General features: G+C 41.0%; 4 protein-coding genes across 12 annotated transcripts in view; 2 read left to right on the top strand and 2 right to left on the bottom strand.

The window, feature by feature from the left end:
• The first annotated feature begins 1,412 nt into the window (after nt 1–1,412).
• On the top strand, nt 1,413–9,497 carry LOC128438391 (sia-alpha-2,3-Gal-beta-1,4-GlcNAc-R:alpha 2,8-sialyltransferase). Its single transcript, XM_053420956.1, has 4 exons — nt 1,413–1,570; nt 2,864–2,986; nt 4,155–4,712; nt 5,423–9,497. Exons 1-4 carry the CDS (start codon nt 1,413–1,415, stop codon nt 5,706–5,708), a joined length of 1,125 nt encoding a protein of 374 aa, XP_053276931.1. The 3' UTR covers nt 5,709–9,497.
• Nucleotides 9,498–10,208: 711 nt separating this feature from the next.
• LOC128438753 (ras-related protein Rab-27B) lies at nt 10,209–14,356 on the bottom strand. Its single transcript, XM_053421431.1, has 6 exons — nt 14,229–14,356; nt 12,136–12,308; nt 11,941–12,026; nt 11,298–11,401; nt 10,961–11,084; nt 10,209–10,398 (listed from the first exon to the last, which is right to left on the bottom strand). The coding sequence occupies exons 2-6, from the start codon at nt 12,286–12,288 to the stop codon at nt 10,209–10,211; spliced, it is 657 nt and encodes a 218-aa protein (XP_053277406.1). The 5' UTR covers nt 12,289–12,308; nt 14,229–14,356.
• Nucleotides 14,357–15,279: 923 nt separating this feature from the next.
• poli (polymerase (DNA directed) iota) lies at nt 15,280–22,439 on the bottom strand. Of its 4 annotated transcripts, none has more exons than XM_053421644.1 (10): nt 22,201–22,439; nt 21,079–21,204; nt 20,834–21,001; nt 20,374–20,520; nt 19,956–20,192; nt 19,413–19,591; nt 17,531–17,622; nt 17,306–17,439; nt 17,011–17,231; nt 15,280–16,209 (listed from the first exon to the last, which is right to left on the bottom strand). In XM_053421644.1, the coding sequence occupies exons 1-10, from the start codon at nt 22,295–22,297 to the stop codon at nt 15,433–15,435; spliced, it is 2,178 nt and encodes a 725-aa protein (XP_053277619.1). In that variant the 5' UTR covers nt 22,298–22,439; the 3' UTR covers nt 15,280–15,432. The 4 variants fall into 4 exon arrangements, with proteins under 4 accessions (XP_053277619.1, XP_053277622.1, XP_053277620.1 ...); XM_053421647.1 differs by having other exon boundaries at nt 15,280–16,206; XM_053421645.1 differs by having other exon boundaries at nt 20,834–20,998.
• Nucleotides 20,313–27,134, top strand: part of zgc:152968 (uncharacterized protein LOC564848 homolog) — a 20,964-nt gene continuing 14,142 nt past the window's right edge. For 3 of the 6 annotated variants that reach the window (XM_053421638.1, XM_053421642.1, XM_053421641.1), the window contains exons 1-5: nt 20,313–20,540; nt 23,352–23,612; nt 24,405–25,972; nt 26,061–26,156; nt 26,663–26,918. In XM_053421638.1, the coding sequence (XP_053277613.1) occupies nt 23,459–23,612; nt 24,405–25,972; nt 26,061–26,156; nt 26,663–26,918 (2,074 nt within the window). In that variant the 5' untranslated portion in view covers nt 20,313–20,540; nt 23,352–23,458. Of the gene's footprint in view, nt 20,626–23,351; nt 23,613–24,404; nt 25,973–26,060; nt 26,157–26,662; nt 26,919–27,134 lie in introns of all 6 variants that reach the window. The other 3 variants (XM_053421640.1, XM_053421643.1, XM_053421639.1) reach the window with 2 other exon arrangements.

Raw genomic sequence — 27,134 nt, 5'->3', positions numbered from 1 at the left:
CCATTTTGGATTTAATGGCCATTTTTGCTATTTTCCACACTATTACTTTGACGAACTTGTCCCAGGGCTTTCATCAGACCAACTTCATATTGAGATGAATGTCATCTCAGCAAGATGGAGACATAAACTTCTGAATTCTGAATTTCGTGTTTTTGTCACACGGTGTGACCGTGGCGTCAAAGTTTGATTACACACCATCAAAACACGAGGTTGTGTATCTCAGACATACATGGTCCAATCGAGTCCAAACTAGACTTATAAGACAAGAGTCCCGGCCTGATGACATCTACACAGAAATCATGACTTAAGATCGCAGCGCCCCCTGGTGGCAACAGGAAATGTCTTGTTTTGTCTTGCATGTTCTCATCCACTGACCTCAACCATGTCAAACTGTGTCAAAAGGGGGTTAAGACATTGATAATGTCTTGTAATCATATAGTTGTAAGGAATGAGCATGGCAAAATAAATGATGCACACATGTGTATCATGACCGGACAAAATTTATAGGCACCCATTAAATGAACGCATCAGGATCTCGGCCATTTTGGATTTAGTAGCCATTTTGGCCGTTTTACACGCTGTGTATTTTAACGAACTCCTGCTGAGTTCGATGAGCTTTCATCAGATCAAGACCTCGAGACATTGATGATGAACTCTTATAGAAACTATGAGTTTTGGTTGAACCCCGTGTTGGCGATGTCATATGGTCTGACTGTGGCGCGGCGTTAAATTTTGCTGATTCGCCAAAAAAGAGGAATTTATTATAAGTCCTCTGTGCATCGTTCAATCAGCCTCAAACCTCTTTAACACAAACACAATGTTGAACTTTTTGACATGCCTCTATTTATTTGATGCATTTTTCTATTATTGTTTATAGCTTTTAAAATATTTTACAGTGTGCTTTCAAAATTTTATTTTGTATTCGTTTTGTATATTTTACATGTATTTTCCTTTTTCTCCTCGGCTCATCAGTCATTAGTGAAATCTGTGTGTGTTGGTGCGTGTGCGTTTGCGTGTGTGCGCGCGCGTGTGTGTGTGTGTGTGTGTGATGTGGTGACATGCATGTCTGCTCCATCTCCTTGATTGCAGCGGCCGCCTGGAGGAGCGCAGCAGCAGCGGAGAGAGGCGCAGCAGCGGCGGCAGCAGCATCAGTCTGATGTCCGGGGGGCAGGCGGAGGAATGAGAGAGGACCGAGCATCGTCCCCGCCATGCAGCAGCAGCAGCAGCCGAAACAAGCAGCAGAAACACACCCGCGCCAGCCGTCCATTTTTCTCCGATTCTACGAGCCGATGAGCGCCAGTGGTGCGTCTGTATCTTGCGGGCGGGCAGCGGCAGCAGCAGCAGCCCCGGCGGAGACAACCTAGGCCAACGCCTCGCTGCAGCTGCGTACAGGGAATGAAAACGCTCCCAAGATGGTCCGCATCGCCAAGGCCCTGGGGTTGGTTATCCTGTGCGTCGCCGTGCTCATCCTGTCCCTCATCAGCTACGTGTCCCTGAGGAAAGACAGCCTCTTCGCCTCCTCCAAGTACTACATGGGAGGCCCGCGGATTATGTTTCACGCAGGGTTCCGGTGAGTGGCGATCCGGTGTCAATGTAAACACACCGGGAGATTGTGGGGCCTGGATCCGACGCACGAGCTTTTACGCGTCACTTTTACCTGGAATCTTGGCTGTTGTGCATCGGGGTTTGTGGAGCTCTGAGCTGAGGTGCTGCTGCTGGAGCCCTGGACTCACACTGCAGAATATCTATAAAGATACACCTCAATAAATTATGATTTGATGAGAGTAACCTGTGGGGAGACATCACGAGATCTACGCCACAGTATCTGAGCTGCAGCAGCATCACATCCAGTGGATCAACAGACTGGTGGAGAGTAACGGATTACTTTACTTACTAAGTAGATTTGAGGCACTAGAGTATTTCCATTTTATGCTGCCTAATACCTCATAGGGAAATATTCAACCTTTTGGGGTACTGCGTTTATATTTACATTTATATTTAAAAATCAATATTCATAAATATTGATGCTGTGCTAGGAATTTAAGTTGTTGATTTACATAATTGTATTCGATATTATTAATAGACATTAATTGATACTGATCATTTGTAGATTAAGACACATGTGATCAGCTTTTACACAGAAATAATTAAGTATATTTACATTTACTGCAAATTAGTATAGAGTGAGCTGCCTTTGTATCGTTTGTACTTTAGTATATCCTTTACTTGTACTTTTGCTTCAGTACAAAGTTGCATGCATGACATTTTACTTATATATAATTGTCTCAAACAAACTCACAGGTTTATAGTTCAGTACAGTTCATATAGTAATTAAACTGAGCTCCACCTTTGCCTGCTGCAACATTAAAGTGATGAGCACACAAACGCATCAATAATTATAACGCAGTTGCATTTTGAAACGGGTCATTCTGCATAGTAAATATGTACTTTTACTACATTTAGTTTGATATTATGATCGGATAAATGGTTAACCTTTACTCCAAACTGTGGTATTCCTAAAAACAGTTCTTCTTTCATCACTGAACAAACTACAGAACACACAACTGAGGCTAAATGCATTTTAATGCCAATACTGCAATATTGACTTTCATTTTTCAACAGACTGATATCTAAACTGTGACACTTGTGCAAAACATCAATTGTTCCTCCACCACTGTCCGAGTTTTGATTTCGATACAGTCATTAAATTCCCATTTAAATACATAGAGAGTGGGTTATAAAAGTTGTGTAGGGTTTATGAATTGTTGCTAATTATTTCCTTAACCTATCGGATCTGCAACAATAAATGTTGATGATGTTTGTTTTTAATTTTGTCACGTAAACATGACATTGTTGTTTTCAGGTCTCAGTTCGCCTTGAATTTCCTGGACCCGTCCTTCATCCCATTAACCAGTGCACTAAACGAAGAGCTGCAAGGGAAATCTTCCAAGTGGAAGTTCAACAAGACGGCTTTTTCTCATCTGAGGCAAGAGATTTTCATTTTTTTGTTGTACTATTTGTTCTCTAGAGTTGTTTTTGCTCTGTCGAAACTTGATAAACAGTCACTGTTTTAAAACGCCTCCGAATCGTCACACTAGTTAAACTATGAAGACAGAAAAGACATTTGTTCAACTTCATAATTTCGCTTCTCAAGAATTGTTCATGTTTCACGTGGACTGTCAATGGTGATTATGAAACCATCAAGGCAAATGAAAAGAACTGATATAGAAATACAGTCTGATAGTTTAACTAAAGAAAATAAACAGATTAAACAGATTAGCGCTGCAAATATTAGCCTGTCAACTATTTTTAATTAGAAAAATCATGTTTTTCAAGCAAAGATGTAAAACATGGTGAGTTTTGATGCTTGTTGTTGTTCACACCTTTTGCATATTTTATAGACAAAGCAAATAACTGATTAATAGAGAAAGTAATTGGAGGATTAATGTGTAACGTAAAATAGTGGCAGCCTTAATAAATAATGTATCAGTCATCAAACATTAATAGATTTTGTAGCTTTTTCATTTAAACAAAGGAAAAAGCACATTACTGTAGCCTGGACATCAAATCAAATCAAAGCAAATATGATTTATTGTCTCTATAGGGACATTTTTCCTGGGCCAAAGCAGAACAGCACATTGTGTAATAAACAACAAAATACAGTACACAAGGATATATCATAGAAACTAAATCACACAAAATTACAAGCTGCAGCAATGTAAGCCTGGGTCGCAAGTATGCAACAACAAATATTGCATTATAGATTAATCTAAGTATTATTTGATAATTTAATCAAAAACCCAATGATCTATCAAATACAAAATGTTAGTTTTGAAATATCCCGAGATGACAACTTCATATTTCTATGCTCTTTTGCAAATAAGCAAATCAATCCCACACCCAAAAATTACATTTGGCTTTTTTGCTTAAAATTTAATTTAATTGATCAATAAATAATCAAAATAGTAGCAAATTGTCTGCAAATCATTCGAAAAGATTGATAAATTATTGACAATGTGACAATTTAAAACAACATTGTTCGTGTAGATTGTCGCTTGTTTAGATTTTCACTAATGTTCAGATATTAGACATATAACAGGCACATAATATAAAGCTGTGTCTCTTTACTCCTGGAGTGTTTTTCTTTTATACAGGAAAGATATCTTCAGCTACATCGACATTCCCAACAACTTCTCCCTCACAAAGAACAGCGTGCGGGTCGGACAGCTGATGCACTTTGACTACTCCAGCCACAAGTACGTCTTCTCCATCAGCAACAACTTCAAATCCCTGCTCCCAGACGCCTCTCCCGTCCTCAACAAGCACTACAGTGTGTGCGCGGTGGTGGGGAACAGCGGCATCCTGACGGGCAGCCACTGCGGCCCGGAAATCGACCAGGCCGACTTCGTCTTCCGCTGCAACTTCGCCCCCACGGAGGTCTACTCCAAGGACGTGGGCAGGAAGACCAACCTGACCACCTTCAACCCCAGCATCCTGGAGAGGTACTACAACAACCTGCTGACCATCCAAGACAGGAATAACTTCTTCCTCAACCTGAAGAAGCTAGAGAGCGCCATCCTGTGGATCCCGGCCTTCTTCCTCCATACCTCAGCCACAGTGACCAGGACCCTGGTGGACTTCTTTGTGGAGCACAAGGGTCAACTGAAGGTCAAACTGGCCTGGCCTGGAAACATCATGCACGATGTCAACAAGTAAGAGCTTTGATCAGATCGACCAATTGTGCACAATTGACGTGGCATAAGAATCTAAATGGAAAGTATTTTCAAGGCTGATGTCACAGTATCATTCGTTTACATGCAGCAAAGAAAAAACATTTACAGGTTGATTTCAGTACTTTAAGAATCATTATATCACATTTGACTAGTTTTTTATGACAACAACAATTGAAATGCTGTAAAACAGTAAAGTTTTGAGCCAGAGAGAAGCTAAAGAAGAAGCTGAAAGATGTTTGTTGCAGAGTTGAGTGATAACTAACTTTGGGTTTATTGCTACAAATGACCAGTTTCAGGTACACAAGGTCAGTTCAGTTATTTTATGATATTGAGTTCGAAGTTTTTGTTTACAGTTATGTTCTTAATGTTGGCAACTGTGGAGAAAATACCCGTGGAACCTGAGGATCTCGAAACACCATTTTCTATTTAATAAATTAAATAACTGGGTTTCAAAAACCTGAAAATGTATTTTGAACAGAGTTAAGGTTGTTAGTAGGATATGAAACCAGCTTTCTCAACAATAAGGGAATTAAACTGAGAATCAGTCGCGTTATAAACTTCCCTAGGCTTCTGTAACATTTGCTTCATGGTGAGCTTTTGTTAAAAGGTGATGAATTAATGAGGATAATCTGCACATTGTAAAAGTGTCAGACTGATTTTCTTCTTGTGACAACTCTGTTTCTTCACAGATACTGGAAGACTAAAAACCTCTCTCCCAAGCGTCTCAGCACTGGAATCCTCATGTACACGCTGGCTTACGCCATGTGTGACGAGATCCACCTCTACGGCTTCTGGCCCTTCGGCTGGGACCCCAACACGGGCAACGATCTGCCTTACCACTACTACGACAAGAAAGGGACCAAATTCACCACCAAGTGGCAGGAGACCCACCAGCTGCCCAGCGAGTTCAAGCTGCTCTACAAGCTTCACAGGGAAGGTGTGACCAAACTCAGCCTGACACACTGCGCAGCGTAGACCCGGGGTGGGATGTTCTCCGGGTCGACTCCAGAGGCCGAGACCCAGATACTTCAGTTCACTCTTCTGTTGTGTCCCCACAGTGCATGATCAGTGTTGACATCATTTATGACAACTTCATCCTACAAACACAAATCACGTTGTAGCTTCACATGACGATGTCAGACTCACTCCAGATGTAGATCCCACATCTCATTCAGGATATGGTTGTGTTCGGTACAGTTCGGATTTTTTTGTTACGCTGCTCACTTGCCTTCATTACTCTCCTCTGCATGTCTGCTGGCTGTGGCTTAACGGCTCGAGCAGAGCACATGTCTGTTTTTGACTGGAGTCTGCAGGGGATTTAGCTGTAGAGTCGGAAGAAGTAGTCAAACCATCCAGTTGTGTTTAATTCAGTATTGACTGATTAATCGCCTATTACAACAGTTCTGAAAATCAATACACTGAAATCACTGCCTAATCTCAGGGAAGGCGTTAGGATAAGTGTTTATTTTGTAATCAGATTCAACGCCTCAGAGAGGTGCCGTCCCTTTCCCCCATGAGGTGTGAAGATTTGTTTACAAGACTGCGCACACACATGCACACACACACACACACACACACACATACACACACACACACACACTTAAGTGTGTGCTTTATTCTCTGCAGAAAGTTTGACCGTCCACACCAATTTTTGGAATAATAATCAACATTCCAACAAAAAGCCATAAATTCATGGACAGAAAGTATGTTGTCATCACAATACAGAATTAAAGAAAGTGGTATCAACCTACATTAGGTTCTGAGAACAAAGATTTTAAGAGTTGACATATTTGTCCTAACAGCTGAATAGCCACGCTAGCGTTTACATTAAAGTCACACGAGTTAGATTTTTAGAAGAAATCAATAACTGGAAACTTGAGAAAAAACTAAAATGTCATTTAACAAGACTCGCTGCTCTGAAAGTATTTCCAGACACTTTAGCACAGTAAAAAATAATAACAATAATAAAAAAATTTTCAGTTTCCAAAGTTGATACTCTTATTTTCTGCCTTCATACATTACTAAGTTTGACAATTTATAATAATAATAATAAAAAACTATCAATAATGTTGAATTCTTCAAATTTGGTTCATGTTACTCAAATATTTATTCATGTATTGATGGAATGTTTGAGGAGTCTGGAGTAACTTTCTTCACAGCAATAATTAAGTTGCATTAAATGACCTTCACGTTTTTCAAAGTTTGAAAACTCTATTCTTCAAAGGTTTAGTGTTTGTGATGTAACGGCAAAACATTAGAGCTACAAACTGGGGCTGAGCTTTTTCTGGCTATTTTTAAATTTGCTCCTATGTTATTGTCTTTACTAAACTCTAACGAACTTCTAACGTCTTTCAAACTAAATCAGGTTCTGACTTCGTGGCGTCGACAAAACTTCAGGGAGTCGCTGATTCTCTCCAACAAATCAACACAATCCTAATTCCACTAATTGTCGCTTTTGAACACGTTTTAGTTTTTTTGTATAGACGAAACAAACAAGTTTTAAAATGTTAGCGAGCTTTAGCGCTGCTGATCTTGTGACCTTTGGTCTCCGGGCTTCACACTGAATGTAGAGACATGATTTTCTCAAATGAGACTCGTAAGAAGAAGTGTTTTTCCCTTTAAAACCCAACATCTTCGTGAAGACTTCGATAATGTAAGGATAATGCAACGTGAGCAATATAACCTCCAAATGCAAACAACTGTCTTTGTAAAAGTAGTTTGTTCCTATTATATATGCATACATAGAGACACTTGCATGTTCTGTAGCATTCATGCACATTAGTGGGAAATCTAATTATGTTAACCTGACTGCTTTAGCTATTTAGTGTAACCCGTACGCACATGAAATTCCATAATTTGAACCAATTGCCGAATTTTTTTGTGAAACGCAATTCAAATATTTAAGTTAAATATTTTGATGAGCAACACGTCAACCAAATTTTCTCATCATGCTTAACAGGTTTTATGCTAGATGCTCGTTCCGTGATCAAAGCAGCCTGGCTGTGAAGTGGGTGTTCCTAATACTTAACAGATATGCTGTGTGGTGAAACACCTTGTAATTTCTCGGTGGGTAAATCTCCACTCAGTAAACTCAAGTCACTTTCCAAGGAAACAAGTGCAATTTGGCAGTTTATCCCCAAAATGAGGCAAAAATGTGAGTTTTGAGGGGAAGGCGACTATAACACGAGCATCTTGTGACCTGTGACCCTGCGCTAGCGTGGCTGAAACACCATTACAATTTTGGACAAAGTTTAATCATATACTAACTTATCTTGAGGGTTTACCACTCTTTCAATAATACTCTATTTAATATTGAGCTTTTTTTTGACTGGGGAAAGCTGTCAACTCATCATATAACCACATAGATCCCAATATAAAAGGATTGAAATGCTGCATCTTTAAAAAAAAAAGCATGATCCATTTAATCGACATTGCATGCGAGGCACTAACGAATCTTTTAGGCTAGTTTTATACAACCTTTTCGAGGCTTGTTTTGAGGGCAAGTTTGAGTTCTTTGCGATTGTTTGTATTCCTGATGGTGTATTCAAACATCACCAGTGTCTTTGTATGACAGACATTTTGAAAGCCAAAAAAAAAAAGAAACCTACTGCTCTATTCCACATGGGACCAAAACCTCTACAGATCGACTTAAAAAATGAACAGTTTTATTTTTTATAAGTGTAGATAATCTAGGGTCTTGTTAAAAAAAGGCTCCACCCCGTCCCACCAGACTGAGGCAGACTGGTGTCGGTGGGGTTGAGGAGGAGCGGGGGGCCCAAGTGGTGAAAGCTGGCCCACATGACCGTCTCATGGCTCTGCAGCATTGTGCTTGATCCTGGTCGCAAAATTCAGGCTTAGGGTTTAACACACAGAGCGATGCAGTCATCGACACTTTGGAAGATGAAGTGTGCGCTTCTGTGCTGGCTCGGTTTTTGGCGTGGCGAGCGTTTAAACTCCTGTCTGTCATCTCTGAATCACAGTGCAGTCGCCACAACCGCCACCAACACACCCAAGGTACCAATAGCTGAATTTAGGCCATTTAATTGATGTCATAGTTTCAAATTAATTTTGTCCCCCTCATTAGGAATGTTATATATATATGTACACCAAAGACCATGTGTTTAGACAACTCACACCGAATATTGTTGTAGTATAAATCGATTTGTTTTGAATTTCTGCTTTTTGTGGCACGGAAAAATTATTTGAACCTTTTTTTTTCTGTTTCAGCCAAATCAACGTATAGTGGAATTTATATGTGACTCCATGAATGTTCTCTTGTAGCTTGACTCGTTTGGAAAAATCCACTGCCGCTGACGTGAATGCTGGAACGTTTCTCTTAAATTTGAAAGAATGTGTGTCAACAGTTGGGGATTGTGATTCCAGTTGGAGACAAAAGCATATCTTTCTGTGTGTTACTTTTAAAATCGAGCAGACAGTGACAGACATAATCTTAACATAAACTGTCTTTATTCCAAATGCAGCTCTATACAGGACTCCAACAACAACCCTTTAACATTATTGTAGTTGTGTTCAATCTGCATGGCGACTTTCTTCCATAACGCATAAAAAAGCTTGGCTGCTTATGTACATGTTGTATCAAAGTCATAACTCGTGTAAGGGACTGTGCTATCTTGGTCGTTCATATATGAAATGTATGTCTTCAATGTTTTTTCGATTATACTCCATGGTAAATATACATCATGTGCCTGCATTACTCCTCTCATCAATGCCTCAATGTGTCAAATAAAAGCGGTATTTTTCTCTGATACGACTCATGTGAAGATGATTTAGATTTTCTTGCTGAATCACAATCACCAGGTGTTTTTAAACAGGGTTCATACAGTTGAATCGGAGTCCATTCAATACTTTTTAAATATGATACAGTCCAATTTAATACATGGAAAACCAGTGGGGATATATAAATTATATTTTCTTTACATCCCAGCAGAATATAACAATAAATACAATGATATTCTCACTTTACTTAATGAGACCTGGATGAAAATAATAAATGGATGAATTAAACAATTACAAATGATTCATTTATTCTGGTTTTATAGTGAATGTTAATGCCAGGCAATTTAAAATATTAAAAACCTTTTTGGTAAAATCTTACAACATAAATTTTTCAAGTGGAAAGTGGAATTGAAAGTTGAATTTATTGCTTCTTAAGACCTGATGATATCATATATGATATGATGGTAAAACATCCCATCATAAGCAGTACTCGTCCCCTCCTTCCTCACCCTCACTTAACGCTGCACAGGCTGCGAAAAGATAATATTACAGGGAGGATTTACACTGTCCTAACTGTATTGCTTTCAGTGAAATGGGATATTTTCATAGTATGACTCATAAGCTGATCTTCTGTCTTACCAAAGCAGGCACCTTAGTGAAGCCCCATAAACCAGCAGCCTCTCAAACTACAGTGTCACTCGGAGCAGACGTGAAAACAGTGACTGCCGGTGTTTGAGATCAACAAGCACACGTCCTCCTGACACGAGCCCCCTGCACATCGTGGCTGAGGGCGAGGCCCCCGTTGGGTTGAGCGCTGGGGCCCACGTACGTGCTCTGCTCCATCCTCTTCATCACCAGGCCCAGCAGGGTGGTCACCGCCTGGTCCACGTCAGCACCCGTCACTGCACTCGTCTCAAAGTAGGGGATGCTGAGGGAAACGGAGAGAGAGAGGAGTCGTTTAGGGAGTGGTGCAGGAAGCTTGAGGTGCTAATACCAGACACCATTAAGGCCAGCACTGAAAATCTTATAGTTAGGATCATATACAACTAATATCTTCACATGTTCCAGAGGGTCGGTTACTGATGAAGCTAGAACCACAAAGTTATGTCACATATATTCAGATTTGTATTAATCTCCTCTAACGCTCCATTGAGATTAAGACTGTATGTTGATCTCACTACATTTGTTTCAGAAAAAAACTCAACAGCACCATCCTGTGGTGAACTGGAGATTGAAGTAAAGTAGGATTTTAGCAGACTTTTATGACGAAAAAAAGGGGGGATGTATAAGCCTTAAATATTCTGTGAGCTCGTTTAAGTCGCCATATTGTTTGTACTAAGTACATGTTCATAATTCAGATTTGGGAGTTTACTAGAATAGCAGTTCAGTCAGGTTTATTACATAACTTGTAGTCTTTCCTCTGTGAAATAAGTGTGAGTGTAAATCAGGTGTCTGTGGCTCAGATGAGGAGTAAATGAGTGAAGCCTCACCCGTATCTGTCGGCCAGCTCTCTGGCCTGTCTGGCATGAACGTCCCGTAAATCAAGCTGGTCGGCCTTGGTGCCCACCAGCACGATGTCTGGACTATCACAGTACGCGTTGGCCTGTAGCTGACCTGCTCCAACACAGAGAAGTCATTTAGACCCATCTATTGCCAATGACAATCTGTCTGTAGGAGTAAACTCAAGTCTCAAGTTCAGAAGAGTCAACATTTTAACACTGGGAACAGGCGACTTAGCATCTGGCTCGGAACGGCAACCGGAGAGGAGACATTGGTGGAAAGGAAGTATTGATCTGAAGCGGAGGAAGCTGCTGAGATGACACATACTCATCCAGTTCCTGACGTTGAGGAAACTTTGCTGATTGGTCAAGTCAAACATCAGCAGGAAGCCCATGGCGTCTCGGAAGAAAGCTGTTGTGAGGCTGCGGAATCTGAAACACACACACACACACACACACACACACACACACACACACACACACACACACACACACACACACACACAACACACACACAACCTCTATTCAGCCTAAAGCTTTTATGTACGATTTATCACTTTGCTGAGGTGGCTCAGTCCAACATTAAATGTCTGAAATGTCTCAGCAACTAATTGATGTGTTGGCATAATATTTTGCACTTAATTACTCATGGAAAGTAATTAAGTACTTTAAAAATACTTTAGGCACTTGGGAAATATTGTGCTTTTTACTGCCATTTTCCATAAAAGAAGAACTAATACCAGGATGTTCCTCTCTGCGCTACATCACATGTATTGTTGGTCTGTTCTCTAACCGTTTCTTTCCCTGAGAGTCGAACAGGCTACAGCCCATTATACAAATTCAATTAGGCTATGCAGCAACATTACCACTAGATGTCACTAGAGGACATGTTCAACTCCTCCATGAAGAGTTTCAATCAACATGTGTCTCATGTAAAATTGAACTTGTCTTGAACATAGAATGAAATGTACCTTTCTTGTCCTGCTGTGTCCCAGAGCTGAAGGTGGACTTTGAAGTTCCTCTCAGTCGTCCCATCAGCACCCGTCCCTGTGTATATCTGAACAAAACCCCAAAAGATATGAGTCCAAAAGCTATGATAACATTTATTAATGCACTGGTGATGCGACCTTGAAGACCTTGGTCGGATCACATCAGGCAGCACTCACCACTCTCTTTTCCTTGAAGTCGATGCCCACCGTGGTTGTGAACTTGCGGTTGAACTTGTCGTCGGTGTACCGGTAGAGGAAGGTGGTCTTCCCCACCCCAGAGTCGCCGAGCGCCAGCAGCTTGATCAGATAGTCGTAGTCCCAGTCAGCCATCGTGCAGATGAGTGCTCAACCTGCCACAGAATTGAACTCTCAGTACAAAAGTTTGCAAACTGAGAACTTTCACATTTGTTAGGCTTTGTTGGCTTTTAGGCAGGGCCGGATTTACCATAGAGGGGGTCCCAGGGCAAAGGTTTGCTGTTGGGCCCCTATAATGACCACCCACTGTACATGACCCTGTAATTATTCCCTCAGGCACCAAGAATATAACAAATACTTTGGAGCAGAAAATATCAGGTGATTAATCAATTCATCAACTTGGTGAAATAAATTGGCAACTGCTTTGATATCTAATTATGATAATTAAGATGCCAAAAAAAACACTTGAAAATGCTCCTCAAGAGTGAATCTTTGCTAGTTTCTATGAAAGTATATGTTTGATTTTGCACTATTAGTGAAACAAAAACTAAAATCTGGATGTTTTTACTTTTGCTTTGGGGAACAATGTGGTTATAAATAGCCTAAACTAATTTTAGAAAATAACTTATATGACATGGAGCTAACAATAGACCATGTATCAGAAACTCAGTATTTCAGTGTTTTTGTAATGATTTTGGAAGTTGCAACTAAATTCTGACATTTCTCCAAGCAAGTAGACTTCATAGTGATTTTGCTTGAAACAGGAAACTAAGAGTGGATTCAACTTTGTTGTAAAACTTTATAGGAACTCGAAAAGAGATTTAGGGTTAGCTAAATAACAAGTAATTTATATTAACATTATATTTTATAAATAATAAAATATAATCTGAAACAGATAAGGGTCTTTTGACTAGATTCAGTCCCTCTACAAGATGAGGGCCATGCGATACTGGACTCTGTTTATATTCTACCTTAGTGGTGCTGATTTCAACAGGCCTGGATCTACACTGCTCAGATTGGAAGAGGGGCAATTAGAAATGTGGTTCATTCATTTTAAATGAGTAAAAAAAAACGAATTAATAAGCCTAGTTTGCTTTAGTAAATAAACAAACTGTGAACCAATGGAGACTTTGGCATGGTCGTCCACTGAGTAGTGTTTTGTTTCTTTGGCAGCACCTGAAGGCAGCACTGAAACTAATCTTATATTGACCAATTGGGTGGGCAGATTTAAACAAAATTGCCCTCAATCAAATAATGCAGAATAAAATATAATCCTGGGGTTTTCTGAGGTCAGTGTGAATTAAGGACTGTTGGCACTGGCCCCATCAGTAATCCGGCCTTGCTTGTTGGGCGAGTTAACTAGAAAAGAAAAGGTGAAATTCTTTTCACCTAAGCTTCAGTTTTTCCGTCTGTGGGGGGGCAGGAGCATCTCACAGGCCGAGCCAGACGTCACAACTCCCGGCTCATTAGGTACTGATCACAGAGGGAGCAGCACATGACTGGAGCTGGTTTCCACATGAGCAGTCAAGTGCCTCTCCAGTTTTGCTCTGACTAGGCTGAGCAAAAAAACACACCAATAAAGCCCTGTTTGGCAGACAGAACTCCTTTTATTGACTTATAGGGCCACTGGCAGACAGCTCACCACTGGCAGACAGCTAAGCACTGTATGGACACCAGTCAGGCCTCTGCAATGCTTCAATTACACTTAGCAAACTAATAGAAGAAGCGTGGAAATCAGATTGGTTCTGTCCCGGATGGTTCAAAGCTCTCATGTCACCAACAGTTCTGAGTCATACAATTTGAAATATATAAAAAAAATCCTACTTGCTGGCATACTGTTGGGATATATGAGAACATTCAGGACATTTTCTCTGTCACTCAGCAGCGACAGGATGATGGGACCCCAGAGTGAGGAGGGTCTGAGCAGTCAACGCTCTGACCTAGGATCAGTGAGCATTTACCTGACAAAACACATCTCCACGAGGAACACTGGCGAAAACACAACACACTCCAAACACAATAGTTTCCTTTTGCAAAGCATGACGGTGTAACAGAAAGCAAAGAAAATTCCTCACCAGTTTATCTGCAGCCAATGTCCATTCAGTTTACGCAACTCGTCGTGATTATTCCAAATAATCCCTATCATGATGCGACGGCACATAGTAGATCCTGGAACTTCCTCCCTTCTTACATGTGATCCTTGGGAGGGGTCTGAGGGCAGCAGGACCCAAGCAGGGGGGGTGCTTACAGACCTTGTGTTTTCTGGTATTTTTCATGAGGTTAAAAAAAAAAAAAAGTCTCTTTGAATAAAGTGTGCCTCTGTGGATTCCGCTGGAAACCGGCCAACTGAGAATTAGGTCTTACTTCTTGAAGCTCAGTGAAGTAATCCTTATTCTCTAGACAGTGTAAAAACAGTAGAAAAACAAATTAACCTAAAGCTTAAGTCCTAACTTAGGCTGCTTTAGAATGTAATGATTTACTTTGTCCCATGTTTAGGGAGGTAACATAAAAAGTAAAAGGAGATTAAAACAAATGATGTTTAAAACACAGCAAGTTCTGACTGCTTCTTGATGGTCTGAAATCTTAATCTTTAAAAACAATACATCTTTATTTGACAAAAATCAGCATTTGAACCCAGACATACGGTGGATGAAAGAAAAAACATAAAAACCTGAAAAAAATACCAGCCTGGTCAAACTCAAGCTTTTATTTTTGGGATTATCAAACGTTATTGTTAATCGAAGTCACCGGTGGAGCAAAAACTATAATTCTCGACTTTGGCAACAGTTGTTGTCAACTCAAAGTCCACTTACTGGCTTTTTGTCGAACAATCACCTCCTGTTGAGACGCTGCTGAAAGCTTCTGCTTGTAATGGAGCCTCAGTTAAGAGGCTGTTACATCCCATTAATTAATTCCTCAATTAATTGTGTCAGTAATGGAGATGTGGTGTGACAAATTCTTCCTCCTTTCTTCTACTGTTTCTTATTTGATCTTTTACTTTTAATCCAATGTTATATTATTTAGCTGTTCACATCATAAACTTTTTCATGACACTTGTGGTCCTCCATGGTTGTGTTAATTTTAATATACAGATGTGTTGCCAAAAAACAAAAAATCCTCCACAAATTAGACAAAGTCTCTTTTATTTGCTTCACTCTATATCTTCAGGACAAGAAACAAGAAAATAAATCTTAGGTTAAATACAAAATGTACATTTTTGATGATCAACATTGTCATAAACGATCTTCAGCAGCGGTAACTTGTCAGATGTTCTGTTCTCTAAGTGGGTTTGAAATACTTGAACAGACTGTTTGCCTGACCTCCTTTCCCTGCAGCCTTTCGGTCTTTGGTCTTTCTCCCTGGTTTCCTGGATGATGGGACCTTCAGCACCGGCTTCTGCTGCTTCCATTCAGACATCAGCTCCCGTTGAACATCCGGCGGAAGCTCAGAAAAGACCTCAGGGTCCACATTTACCGGGAATTTGCAGTCAGAAGACTCAACGAATGACAGTCTCCCTTCTTCCCTTACTGGAAATGCACTTGTGGCCAGAGGCCTCTGATTATTCACTGTGGTCGCTCTGCAAGGAGGATCCAATTCGTTGACAGCCCCTTCAATATTTTCTGTAAAAGGCTGTGAAGGTTCTGGTGATGGGGCTTTTTGGATGTGGGGGACATCAGGGACTGTGGCTTGTGCTGAGGAGCTCGTAGAAGTGCTGGGAGAGGAGTTTACGTAGGCAGGAGACAACAGTTCCACCTGGATCTCCTCAGGGAGAAGCTCGAACACTTCTGGGTCAACATTTGGGGGCAATCGGTGAGTCACGGTGTTGCTCGTTTCGTCAGAGTCTGACCTTGCTGCGCGGCATGCTGTCTGAAGTCGAGTGTCTTTAACAGCAACAACAGAGCTTTGTTTCCATCTGGATCCGTGTAATGCTGCCTCATAGCTGGAAGGGCTTTCTGTGGTTACTGTCATTTGTGAGGTGTGTTGTGTAACCATGTTGTGCATGCTGAACTGATGATCCATGCAGTGACTGTCCGCTGCCTGAGAGGAACCATTCTGCTGGAAAGGGAAAAAAGGAGGAGCTCAAATGATTCCAAGAAATTCAGAATACTCACTTTTTCTAAGAAGGGGAAAAGTCTGCAGACGTCAATGTAATGTAATGTAAGCACGTTAAATAAAATTATCATCGAATCATTGTAGGGCTGACACTCAATTATATTTATTATCAATTGACAGTTTGATAATTTTTCTTTTAAGTGACTTAAAAAGTCAGAAACAGTTTGATCAATGCCTGCAGCACTTGATTATAACATCAAATCACTTGTTTTGTCCAAGCAACACTCCCAAGACTTTCATTTTGTTATCACGAGAAAGTATTTACCAACGGTTTGCTTGTGACCCCGATGTGTTGATCAACAAAGTTCTGTCTAATCTAATCTAATCTTTAATCATCAATCCAATCAAACCATCAAAAATCAATGAGCTATATGTTCTGTGATATTTAAACATGACATATTGTTCACTCTGAAAAAAAGCTTCACATTGTTATGTTCTCTTCTGAGTTTTCAGTATTTATTGACTTTTCATTGGCCTAAACAAACCAACTGAATATTAGAAGGAATTATTAATGGATGAATCGACAATTGGAAAAATATCAAAACAGCAATGGTTTACTATTGTTTACTGCTGCATCACCAAGCATCTTGAAATGAGACACAAAATATTTTCTAGCAAACGTTACTGCCAACAGGAGCCAAGAGAAAATATCTAATACTTTTTACAATCTTCTAAAGCGTATTAAGAGTATAAGGATATTAATTGATGAAAACATGGGAGATTGAATTCTCTGGTGTACGTCACCTGACTTTGTGACGAGCTGGTCTGTGTTTTTCTCGGAGAAGTGCCATGTGAGAAGAAAGATGTTATGGAGCCCTTCCCGCTGACGGCTGCTCCCCTGGTCTGCAGGTTACTGAAGCAAACGTTGATCAGGGTGAGGTGGAAGGGGGCGTTGCTGTCCACCATCTTGTGGAAGAGCTTCATGGCCAGTGGGACCAGCTGGAGCACAGCATCATCTCTGCTTCCTATAGAGACATTACAGAAAATGATTTATAAATCCTCTCGAGATGGAAGGAACTGACTTTTTGACAGAGCTTACCAGAGGGGATCTTCTGGCCGATGTGGTTGGGGATCGGACACTGTTTGCTCTCGCGACTGAACCACTTGTTGGTTGGCGAGTATCTACGGATGGTGAGCCTGAAGGTTAGAGGCTGCCTTCCGTCTTTGTTCATCCTGGTTTTCAAACAGGTGATAAAGGTTTGATTCAGTGGCTCAAGCTTAAAACACCACACTTTGATAAATGGATGGAGAAAATGGCCCTGACCTTTCCACCAGACTGCTCAAGAGCTGCTGAGTCTTTTGCAAAACATCTTTAGTCGATGCCATTTTTTTGAAGGAGTCTTCGTCACTGAGAGACTGAAACATAAAGATCGTGGTAAAACATAAACATTCACTTTAAAAAAAAAGGCGAACCTGCTTCTATTTATTGTTTCACTTTCAAGATATGCAGAATTTTGTTTCTAGTATCGGACAGATTCCAACAAAAAGCTGCTGTTGGGACATGGTTTTTGTGCAAACCACAGGCCTCCTTTCAGTCAAACTTGAAACAAACAGGCCGCATGTGCTGGAGTGGACTCAATCCCCCAAGATGCCACAGGTTCCATTGATCTTAGAAAGTCAAGGAACTCAGTCTCCCAGAGGATGTAACAGGATGCTGCATGTCCTGGGATCTGGGCAATGTCACACAAAGGTGTCAAGAACCACCAGGGTCAACTCCTATTGGTCACTCTGGTCCAAGACCTGTGAGGTCACCGGGGCCAATATAAGGAGAGGTCTCCCCAAAATCTCTCTCTCTTCTCTCATCCCTCCAAGGACGGAAGGCTGCTACAGCCTCTCTCTCCTACATCGCCAAGGGGGGGGGGGGGGGCCTGGCTGATCCAGCTTTCTTCTCTATCCAACCCACAACCGGAGGTCAGAGGTGCAGCTCCCAGCTCAGCCCTCTCAAGGAAATCTCCTCGCCCTTCAAGCTCTACAAAACTCCTCGTAGCGACGCGATGTCCTGCAGGAAAACTTCAACCAGCATCTGAGCACACGGCTCGACAGAATCGCGAATGCAGAACTCTACGACCACAAACCCAGGAGACGTCACAGAACTGCAACTGGACTGCAACTTCTTTTCCCCTTTCCCTCGGACTGGTAACATAATCTGGGCTTAATAATTATACTACGCTAAGCAAGACTGTTTATTTGATCGGTGTGTTTTTATAAGTTTGATATGTGGTGTGATATTGTGGCAACAAGTTATTTGAAAGTAATTGTTAGTTAGGCCCTTCATAGGCCTCCTTCGTAGGTCTCTCTGACTCTTGCATTATCTGATTAACATCTACACAGACACACGCATAGTCTCCACCTAATTAAACCTACCCCCATAAAGCAACCTCAGAAAAAGGGGGGGGGGGGGGGGCTCTTATCTTAGGGGATAAACTACAATTTTGAAAGCATTATAGAAAGGTGTGAAATTTGGACAGCCATTTTGGGAGGCCCCTAATTTACATTCACACACACACACTCATATTTAGTCAGTTAGTCATTAGTTAGTTTGATTGTTTAGTAATTTGTGTTTTTATACTTTATTATGTTCATAATAAATGTTCTTCTTTCACAATTGTTATTTCATTAATATTGCATAAGTGAATTTTGCCAACAGTAACACTGTTAAGAACTCCATAACCTTCCCTGTTCATTATATAATCGTTAATGGTAAAATATTGAGATTTCTAATTGAACTAGATCTAAATGAGACCGATCTTAATCAATAAATTGGCTATCTTTTCCCTTCTATGAAGGGTGGTGCCCCGCGAGAACTTTAACCAATTAAAGTTATGATTTAATATTAATATTTTAAATATTAATGTTTTATATTTTATTTTGATAACCAAATTTATTGAGTGCATAAAGGCACACCATTCTATGGTAACACTTTTTAAGCACTATTGCACAACACTGCAACATACATTTCTAGTGATACAACCGGAAACAATGAATTAATTAGTTTTTGCAATTTCCACTTAATCCAATTAACGCCTTATCGTTGTAATGATATAGATTTTTACTTGATGGTATTTTGTTTACTCATTTATTGGCTCCATTGACTACTTCCCAGTCAAACACCCCCTCAAATAGATACTCTGGAAATCCTGGCCTACCTGAGGGGCCCCAGTAGGCGTGACAGGGGAGTCATCAACGGCAATGACCAGATTCTTCATGCGCTGAGCACTGGGACCTCCAAACTCGCTCACCAAGTCTTTCAATGGGAAGCTCTGTAGGTCTTGGATGCTGACCAATCCCAGGGCTTGAAGTCTTTTAGCAGTTTGGTGACCTATCCCTAAGATGACACGACCAGACCACAAATTCAGCATCAGGAATACTTGACATGAATGATGTGGGTCAGATGTGAAAATATTTAGGTAGCACAGCCATGGATGTCTTATGAGACAATGTTCTCCTGTTCATTGGTTTGTAAAAGGCCCCTTAATCTCCCTGTATACCAAGAAAGATGTCTAGAATGAAAGAGACAAAAACCAACTAGAAATTCACTATATGTTTGGAATCTCTTTTTTTTTTTTTTTTTTATTCTTTTGGTGGCTTTTCCGATGGCTCTGTCTTTACATGTGGTCTGGTTTACAAGACGGAATTTCTGCTGATTAATAACACATTTTTGGAGTTACTGTTAAGTCCAACAAATATACCTGGTACTTTGCGGAGACTGCTCAGGGAGCCTATGATGTCGCAGAGGTTTTCCGGCAGCAGCGTTGTCTGCTGATTGGGTTTGAAGGCGCCAGACACCAGTTTGGCCAGGAGCTTGTTTGTGGCAATGCCAGCACAGCCAGTCAGACCCAGCTTGTTGTGGATGGCTTCTCTCAGCTCTGCTGCAATGTGTGAACCTAAAGCCATCCTCGGGTGGTCACTGGCTTTAACATTTGCACCTGAGCAGGAATAGAGAGTCCGACATTAATATGATCTGATGAACATTTTGTGTAAAAGGAAACTGAAAGTTAAATGCAAATATTTCAGCTTCCTAGCGTGCTCATAACTGACTTCCTGTTTACCATGAGCCAGTTGTACAACAAGCGATTGCAACACACCAGAGGCACATATTTGACTTACTGATGTGGTTGTAGACGTGTCCTGTAAATGAAAAGTTGTTCAGGTCTGGCGTCTGCGTCAGCCGCCTTTCTACCATCTCTGTGACATCCATGAAGTTTTCATCAAATCCAAGCCTCTCGACAAGTGGACAGTAGGACATCAGGAGCTCTGGAGAGAGGAGAATAGAGGTAAAGAGAGTTGAGCAATGAGAAAATCCACCTGCTGTTAGCTAAAGGAAACATCCACTTCACTCCCACAATATATTTTTACAAGGTATGAGCTTGTTTGCATTAATCTGTGGTTTATTATAATGTCTCCGTAAATGAGGAAATAAATAAAGGTGGCACAGATGAGGGCATTATTGACAACCTAACTCTAAATATGTTAAAAAATAAACGTCATACTACTTTAACAACCACTCCAGTTTTTATTAGAACAGAGTGGGGGACAGCTTTATTTGGGATGTTGTTGCCTTGCTCACCTGTCACCTTATAGGACATTTCTCTGTAGTGTGTCAAGTCTTCTCCTTTAACCAGCACCAGCTGAGGACATTTCTCCTTTGCATCAATCACAGACATCAGTTTGGTGAGACCCAGGTCTCTTGCCACGTAGTTGCAGGTGACTATGATGTATTTCTGCTGGATACCTGCTGACATGAGAAAGAAGGTTATTCTGAGCTTCAGTAGAAACACACCTGACAACTTGTATTCTCTTCCAGCAGTTTACCTAGAGGGACTTCTCTCAGTGCCGGGTTTCTGATCATCTCCACCTGAGCGTAGAAGCAGTCCAGGTCAAAATGCAGAATGACTCTCTGTGCAGAGGTCGCTGCTGATGGCTTACACAGGCTTGGACCTGTAACAGAGTTAGTTAGAGACTCTGATGAGGACAAAGTATTGATAAACAACAACATTTAAAAATATAATTAGTAAGAAGGTAAGAAGGACTTTCTGTAAACATTATTTTTTGCTTCTAGCACCTCCCTGAGAGCAAAAGCTCCAGAAACAAGTGAGCAGAGAGGCTTTAGAAAGTTCTAGAAATCTTCCTTACTGTGTTGAAGAGAAAATTAATCAACACATATTTTCATTTCTATTATTATTGGTTCCAGTTTGTCTGGTTTATTGGGCAGCTTTACATAATTGGATCCGCTGCTTCCCTAGGATTATGCTGGCCATATTTATTTATTCACCAACTGCAATTTCAGTCGCTTCTTACCATCCATTTAACAATGTATTCAGCCACACAGAGGTTGCATCTACTTAACTTATTTTAATGTTGTTAGACAAACACCTGGAGATGGTTTATGAGAATTTGGGATGTCAGACTGCAACACTTTAAACCCACTTCCACAGAACACACAGGCGATGTATTCACAATGCTTGTTTGGGCCAAACCCAAAGACATGCATTCACTAAGACTTAACACATATAATAGAAACTGGAAAGACAACATGTTTGGTAAATAAACCAAACCCCAAACCGATTCCTGAGTTATTGCAACAACCAAACAAGGCAGGTGAACACATTACAAGAAGGGATGCCACCCTTGATATTGCTCTAAACAACTTGAGGCAAGTATTCAAATCAATTCGGTCTTTCACCTCATCTATATATAGACTAATCATCGCAACTATTGTGGGAAATATTTTACTTCTCACCACATTCTGGTGATGTAGAAATCTGAATGTTTGAAATAGACTGAAGCTGTATTGAAGACAGCTAAAGCACAAAGGTCTCAGACAGGATTGAAATATGAAGCCCGGTGATGAGACAGTATAAATACAATGAACCCCATCTGAGTTGTGTCTCTCTCTGCTTGTTTGAGAGACTTTGCCTGGGCTCAGTGTTTTACCCGGAGCAGCAGCAGGAACAGCAGGAGCAGCTGAGTCCAGGAAACTGCTCCTCCACTCGGTGTCATCCTCCTCCAGCTCCTCCTCACTGTCCCCCATGTCAAACACCGGACATGTGAGGAGTCAAGTCGTTTTTTTTACTGACGCGGAAAACGCTGTTGTTGTTGTTGTTGTTGGTTTGGTTACACCTGGAAAACTGCACCACAGAGTGAAACTACTGTTTTCTCTGCAGGTCATAGTTCAGTTGTGTACCACAGCGCCCCCCGTCGGGTTGGAGTGATTAGAGCTACACAATGAACCACATCAGCTGTGTTAGCATGTGTAAATAAAAACAGTTTGTAACTCAGTGACTTGGGTAGAGTTGTCCCGTTTCTCTGTGTGATGTAGGGGCAGTAGCCATCTTCAAACATCACTCCAGTGAAAGGTGAATCAGGTTCTCTGGGACATTGGGACATGAGGTGAAAGATAAATGTTGAGGAAAAGAAATCTGTCATAAATAAGGCAACGTTCCTAATGGCATGCAAAGAGCTGAGCTTCATCAAATATGATTGATAATGAGGGACAGCCTGCTTCGTGTATTCTGGGACAGTCATTGAAGCTCTATAAATGCCCCCCCTCTCCCCTGAGGCTGTTTGGAGGAGACACTCTCAGTGAAGGGTCCTTCGGTCCCAAGTAGGGTTGGAGGAGACATGTTTACATTCAATATGACACTTTCGAAATAGATCATAAAAGGTCCATAAACCATAAAACACACGCTTAACAAAAAGCGCAACTCAGTCAAAAATCGACTTACATTCTACTTCCTGTTTCTTGTGAAAGTTTACTTCTGAAATAAAGACAAATTTTAAGATATGATGGAAAAAAAACAAAGGGAAATTAATTCAGAATTTAATCAGTAGCTTCTAATGGTTAATTCGGTTCAGTTCTTATATTTTTAACTTCCTGTTTCTTGTGAAACTTACGTCTGAAATGTAATTTAATCAACTCAAGATATTTTAAGGACAAAAAAAGGAAAATTAACCGATTTAAAAATAAACATTAACATCTTACTAAGCTTTGATTGGTTAACATTAAGTGTTTTTTATATTTTATTTGACTAAAGTATTTTTATGTTTTATGTTCGTCTTTATTTGAACCAACGTCTTTTCCACAGAGCCGGACCGGGGCCTATAAAAGAGACGCGCACGCGGGCCGTGGCGCCTCCACCAACTGCCGGTCAACGGTTGACTGAACCCGCCGAGGAAGGTCACGTCTCCGCCGATGTTTCGCCCGTCCGGTCTCTTCGCCGATGTGAAGTGTCCCTCCACGGGACACGGGCACTGTGAGCGGCCTCACTGCTTCTACAAACATGGCTCTCGGCAGCGGAACGTCTCCGTCGCCGCCTCCTCTCAACCCTCCGCGGTCCCCTCAGCAGGTCAGTGTCCAAAGGTGTGGTAGCTAGCTACATGCTACATCCGGTGCAAGCTAGCCGGAGTTGTGTCGAGATTAAAGTGGATTACGCGATATTTTAAAAGAGCTTCGAACGAGCTTTGTTACCTTTTATTCATTTTAATTGGTTAAGTTGTACTTTATCGTTAAGCTAGGTGCATCATGTGGCTAATTTGTCTGAATCAGTTAGTAAGTATAGTGCGTAATGCGTTATTTGAAAATGTGTCATTTTAAACTAGAGCCACGAACATCAATTATATTTTATTTATAAATTATCTGTACTTCTATTTTTATCATACTTAATTCATCAATTAAAAATCCATGATATTCTTGGTTTTTCTTCATACATTAACTGTGGTTCTATTTGTTTCATACTTAATTCCCCAATTAATCAATTACCATGACTCGTTTTAAAAAACAACCCCATACGAACTCTTACTTTATAGCTAAAACAACTTTAATCTTTTTGTCCACATGTCCCCAAAGCAGCATGGCCCTATATGATTTATTTATACTTGAGCCAGACGGTTCTCAGTAAAGTTATCACCTCTGCCAAGGCTGAATAATAGTACACATGATTTTCTCTTGGTATTATAGACAATTGCTGTGTCTGTCCCTTTTATGTGCAGCCAAAGAAACATTTTAATGGGTTCTTCTCAGGCCTGGTCCGTCTACCAAGTTTAGTAGAAATCCGTTTGGTAGATTTTGGCAGACATTACTGAAAAGTTAACCTCTCTGGTGGAAATAAAATATTCTATCATGTATTTCCTTTTCACAGAAGTCCAGAATTGCTATCAGTCATTTGTCTGTGGATCCCCAGCGAGCGATGACACCACAGACGACAATATCCAAGAGCTGTTGCGGATCAACAAGGAGATCGAAGCTGTGAGGCACGAGGTGGAGCAGGAGCAAAGACGACTGTCACACTACCAGACCATACGGTCAGGCAGCAGAAACACTGTGTCCAAGTCTGAGACTACAGGTAAACGACTGGACAGACGTTCTCTGTCATCACACTCTGACTTCAAAAAGACGTACTCGCGGACAAGGAAGTACGTGGTTGACAACTCAAAACCAAGGACTGACTTGGAGTATGACCCCCTGTCCAACTTTTCAGCTGACTTGCGGTCCTACAGCTCGTCCAGTAAGGAGCAGAAAGTGAAAAATGCACAAGTTATTAACGGAGAGAGAGAAACTGTGCTGAGTGACCAAAAGAAGCCGGTCGCTCAGGCTCCGTTTTCGCAAAAGCCACCTCCAGGACTACTCGAGGAGCCGATTGAAGACAGTGTCCTGATTATAGACATTCCTTCCTCACCTGACCAAACAAGAGGCCAATCTCAGAAACTTGACTGTGTTGCTGGCAGTGCCCAGGGTTCAGTCGAACAACTGAAGGAAAAGGTTCCCATTGCACTTGATTCTCCGCTGCTGCGCCTTGCAGAAGCTGAGGCTTACCAGGTCACATCTCCACGTGCAACAAAGCTAGAATCACATAAAGTTGATAATTGCAGTGTGGAAAACAATCAATATCCATCTACTCTTTATGAGAACAAAGGATGGGAAAACATACCAGTTGATGGGAGTGTAATTGACCTAACTGGATGTTTAGAAGAACTGGAAAATGAATGTCAGAAAATCTCTTATCAGGCTGCGGAAACAGAAGTCCACGACATTCCTGAGCCTGTAAGTACTGCTGCCTCCTCACATCAACAATATCAAAGTTATGACAATCTGGGCATTGCAGAGGAAGAAAATGTGCCTCAGGTCGAATGGCCTCTGTGTGAGGTATCCTGTAGTGTTGAGGCAACAAATCCACTGCAGTCAAATTATTTTCAGTGGAAGCATTCACATTCATATACAGCTCCGGCTGCAAACTCAGGGTCACCATGCAGGAAACGCACCACCCAGACAACAGAGATGCATGTTAACAACCACCTGTCTCCCAAGCGAAGTGCACCGCCACTGGTGTCAGGAAGCCAGGAAACGTCAGGCACAATACCAGGACAGATTCAGGGGGGTTCTCTCATTAACCAGGCGTCAGCTGTAATATACCAGGAGCAAGCAGAACCAGCTTCAGGCAGCAACCAGTATCAAAATCAGAACTCTTCATCGACATCGGTCAACTCGCATTTGATGAACAGAGGTGATTCAACATTTGAAACCACTGAGGAGCTTTTGGTCAAGGAAGGTCATGAAGAGGTTATACTAATCTCCAGCTCCGAGGAGGAGCAAGAGCTCAACTATTCAGATATGGAGCTGTCGGATAGTGACCCAATGGAAGAGTGCTACAGGATCTTCATGGAGGCAAATAATGAGGATAAAGGAAATAAAGAGCAACCTGATGTGTCTGTAAGTATGCTGTTGATAGTCCAAATCCAAGATTAAGACATTTCTTAAAACGTGAACAGGTCTTTTCTTTATACTTTGTCATTTTTAGGTTGCAGCAATGGAAGTGGATAAGGTGGAATTGACCAACAGACCTCAAACATTACTTGGAAAGAAGAGGGTGGCACATGAAGCCAAACATGCAGAGGTACTTGCTAACACTGAAAATGCAACATATCTCCATTAATCAAATACATAGACTTTTTAAGGGAGACACTATGCAAGGTAATGTCAAAGATACTAAAATCCTGATCCTGGAAATATAGCATTCTTTGAAAATGAAATGCATTTTGTTCAATGCGAAGTTTTTTTTTCAGATGATGCTTGGTGGTGATTTAAACACAGCGACAAAAGTATATATTTTTTTGTTATATAATTATTATAAGTAGTCAATTTATAAAGCGTACAATGTAAATTAACTGATAAAACGAAGAAAACAAAAGGTGGAAGCTGTATAATCAAATAAAAAATGTTTTGTGCATATAAACAATTATCACAATTTTTAAGAAGATTGTCTAATGATGTACAGTTTAATTATTGGCCATAGAAACAGCTATATATCTCCAGATTCACCTACAAACCCAGATGAGCATTAATATTTTCTTTTATTAAATTGGCTCCAATTAAAACTTAATATTACTTTGCTCCACTCAGCAGCCGCTGGCAAAGAGCAGACCTCAAGCCAAGATTTTGATCCCTCTGCGTGAACCAGCAGCTTCAGGATCTGGCTCCCAGTCCTCCATCTCTTCAAAGATCCGGCCGGCACAGCAGAGAGCCTCCTCGGTGACTGCTTCAGTAAAGGGTGCTCAGGCTTTTGCTTCCTTCTCGTCTCAGAAGAAGCCAGAAACCCAGACTACTGCTTGTCCTCCTCAGACCCCTGCAAACATACAACCAGCCCCTGTGCAGAATGGTAAGCATCTGTGGTCGGCTATGTTATTTACTTATTATAATTATTACTATTTATAATCTATTTATTCTGGGAGGATTTATGAAAATGGAGTCCAACTACTGTTGAGCTTTAATGTGTTACAAGCAATGATCCAGATCAGTGTCCATACATCTCTGTTCAATCATTTCACCAAAACAACACAGCCTTTACTTCTGTTGCAGTCATGAATTTATTTGC

This window comes from Pleuronectes platessa, chromosome 4, assembly GCF_947347685.1.
Source record: "Pleuronectes platessa chromosome 4, fPlePla1.1, whole genome shotgun sequence".
NCBI classification, from domain to species: Eukaryota; Metazoa; Chordata; class Actinopteri; order Pleuronectiformes; family Pleuronectidae; genus Pleuronectes; species Pleuronectes platessa.
The sequence above is the reverse complement of the archived record's forward strand: the minus strand, read 5'-3'. Positions and strand labels throughout refer to the sequence as shown.

Bases quoted from the DNA above. Each gene is read 5' to 3' on its own strand.
- LOC128438391 (XM_053420956.1), top strand. From the start codon at position 1,413: ATGGTCCGCATCGCCAAGGCCCTGGGGTTGGTTATCCTGTGCGTCGCC. The intron at 1,571-2,863 runs GTGAGTGGCGAT...TGTTGTTTTCAG, and splicing joins ATGTTTCACGCAGGGTTCCG to GTCTCAGTTCGCCTTGAATT. The intron at 2,987-4,154 runs GCAAGAGATTTT...TCTTTTATACAG, and splicing joins ACGGCTTTTTCTCATCTGAG to GAAAGATATCTTCAGCTACA.
- poli (XM_053421644.1), bottom strand. From the start codon at position 22,297: ATGGGGGACAGTGAGGAGGAGCTGGAGGAGGATGACACCGAGTGGAGG. The intron at 21,205-22,200 runs GTAAAACACTGA...ACTCTGTTACAG, and splicing joins TGTTCCTGCTGCTGCTCCGG to GTCCAAGCCTGTGTAAGCCA. The intron at 20,193-20,373 runs GTAAGTCAAATA...ATTCCTGCTCAG, and splicing joins ACACGTCTACAACCACATCA to GTGCAAATGTTAAAGCCAGT.
- LOC128438753 (XM_053421431.1), bottom strand. From the start codon at position 12,288: ATGGCTGACTGGGACTACGACTATCTGATCAAGCTGCTGGCGCTCGGC. The intron at 11,085-11,297 runs GTATGTGTCATC...GTGTTGGAGCAG, and splicing joins CAACGTCAGGAACTGGATGA to GTCAGCTACAGGCCAACGCG. The intron at 10,399-10,960 runs GTGAGGCTTCAC...CGTTTCCCTCAG, and splicing joins GAGCTGGCCGACAGATACGG to CATCCCCTACTTTGAGACGA.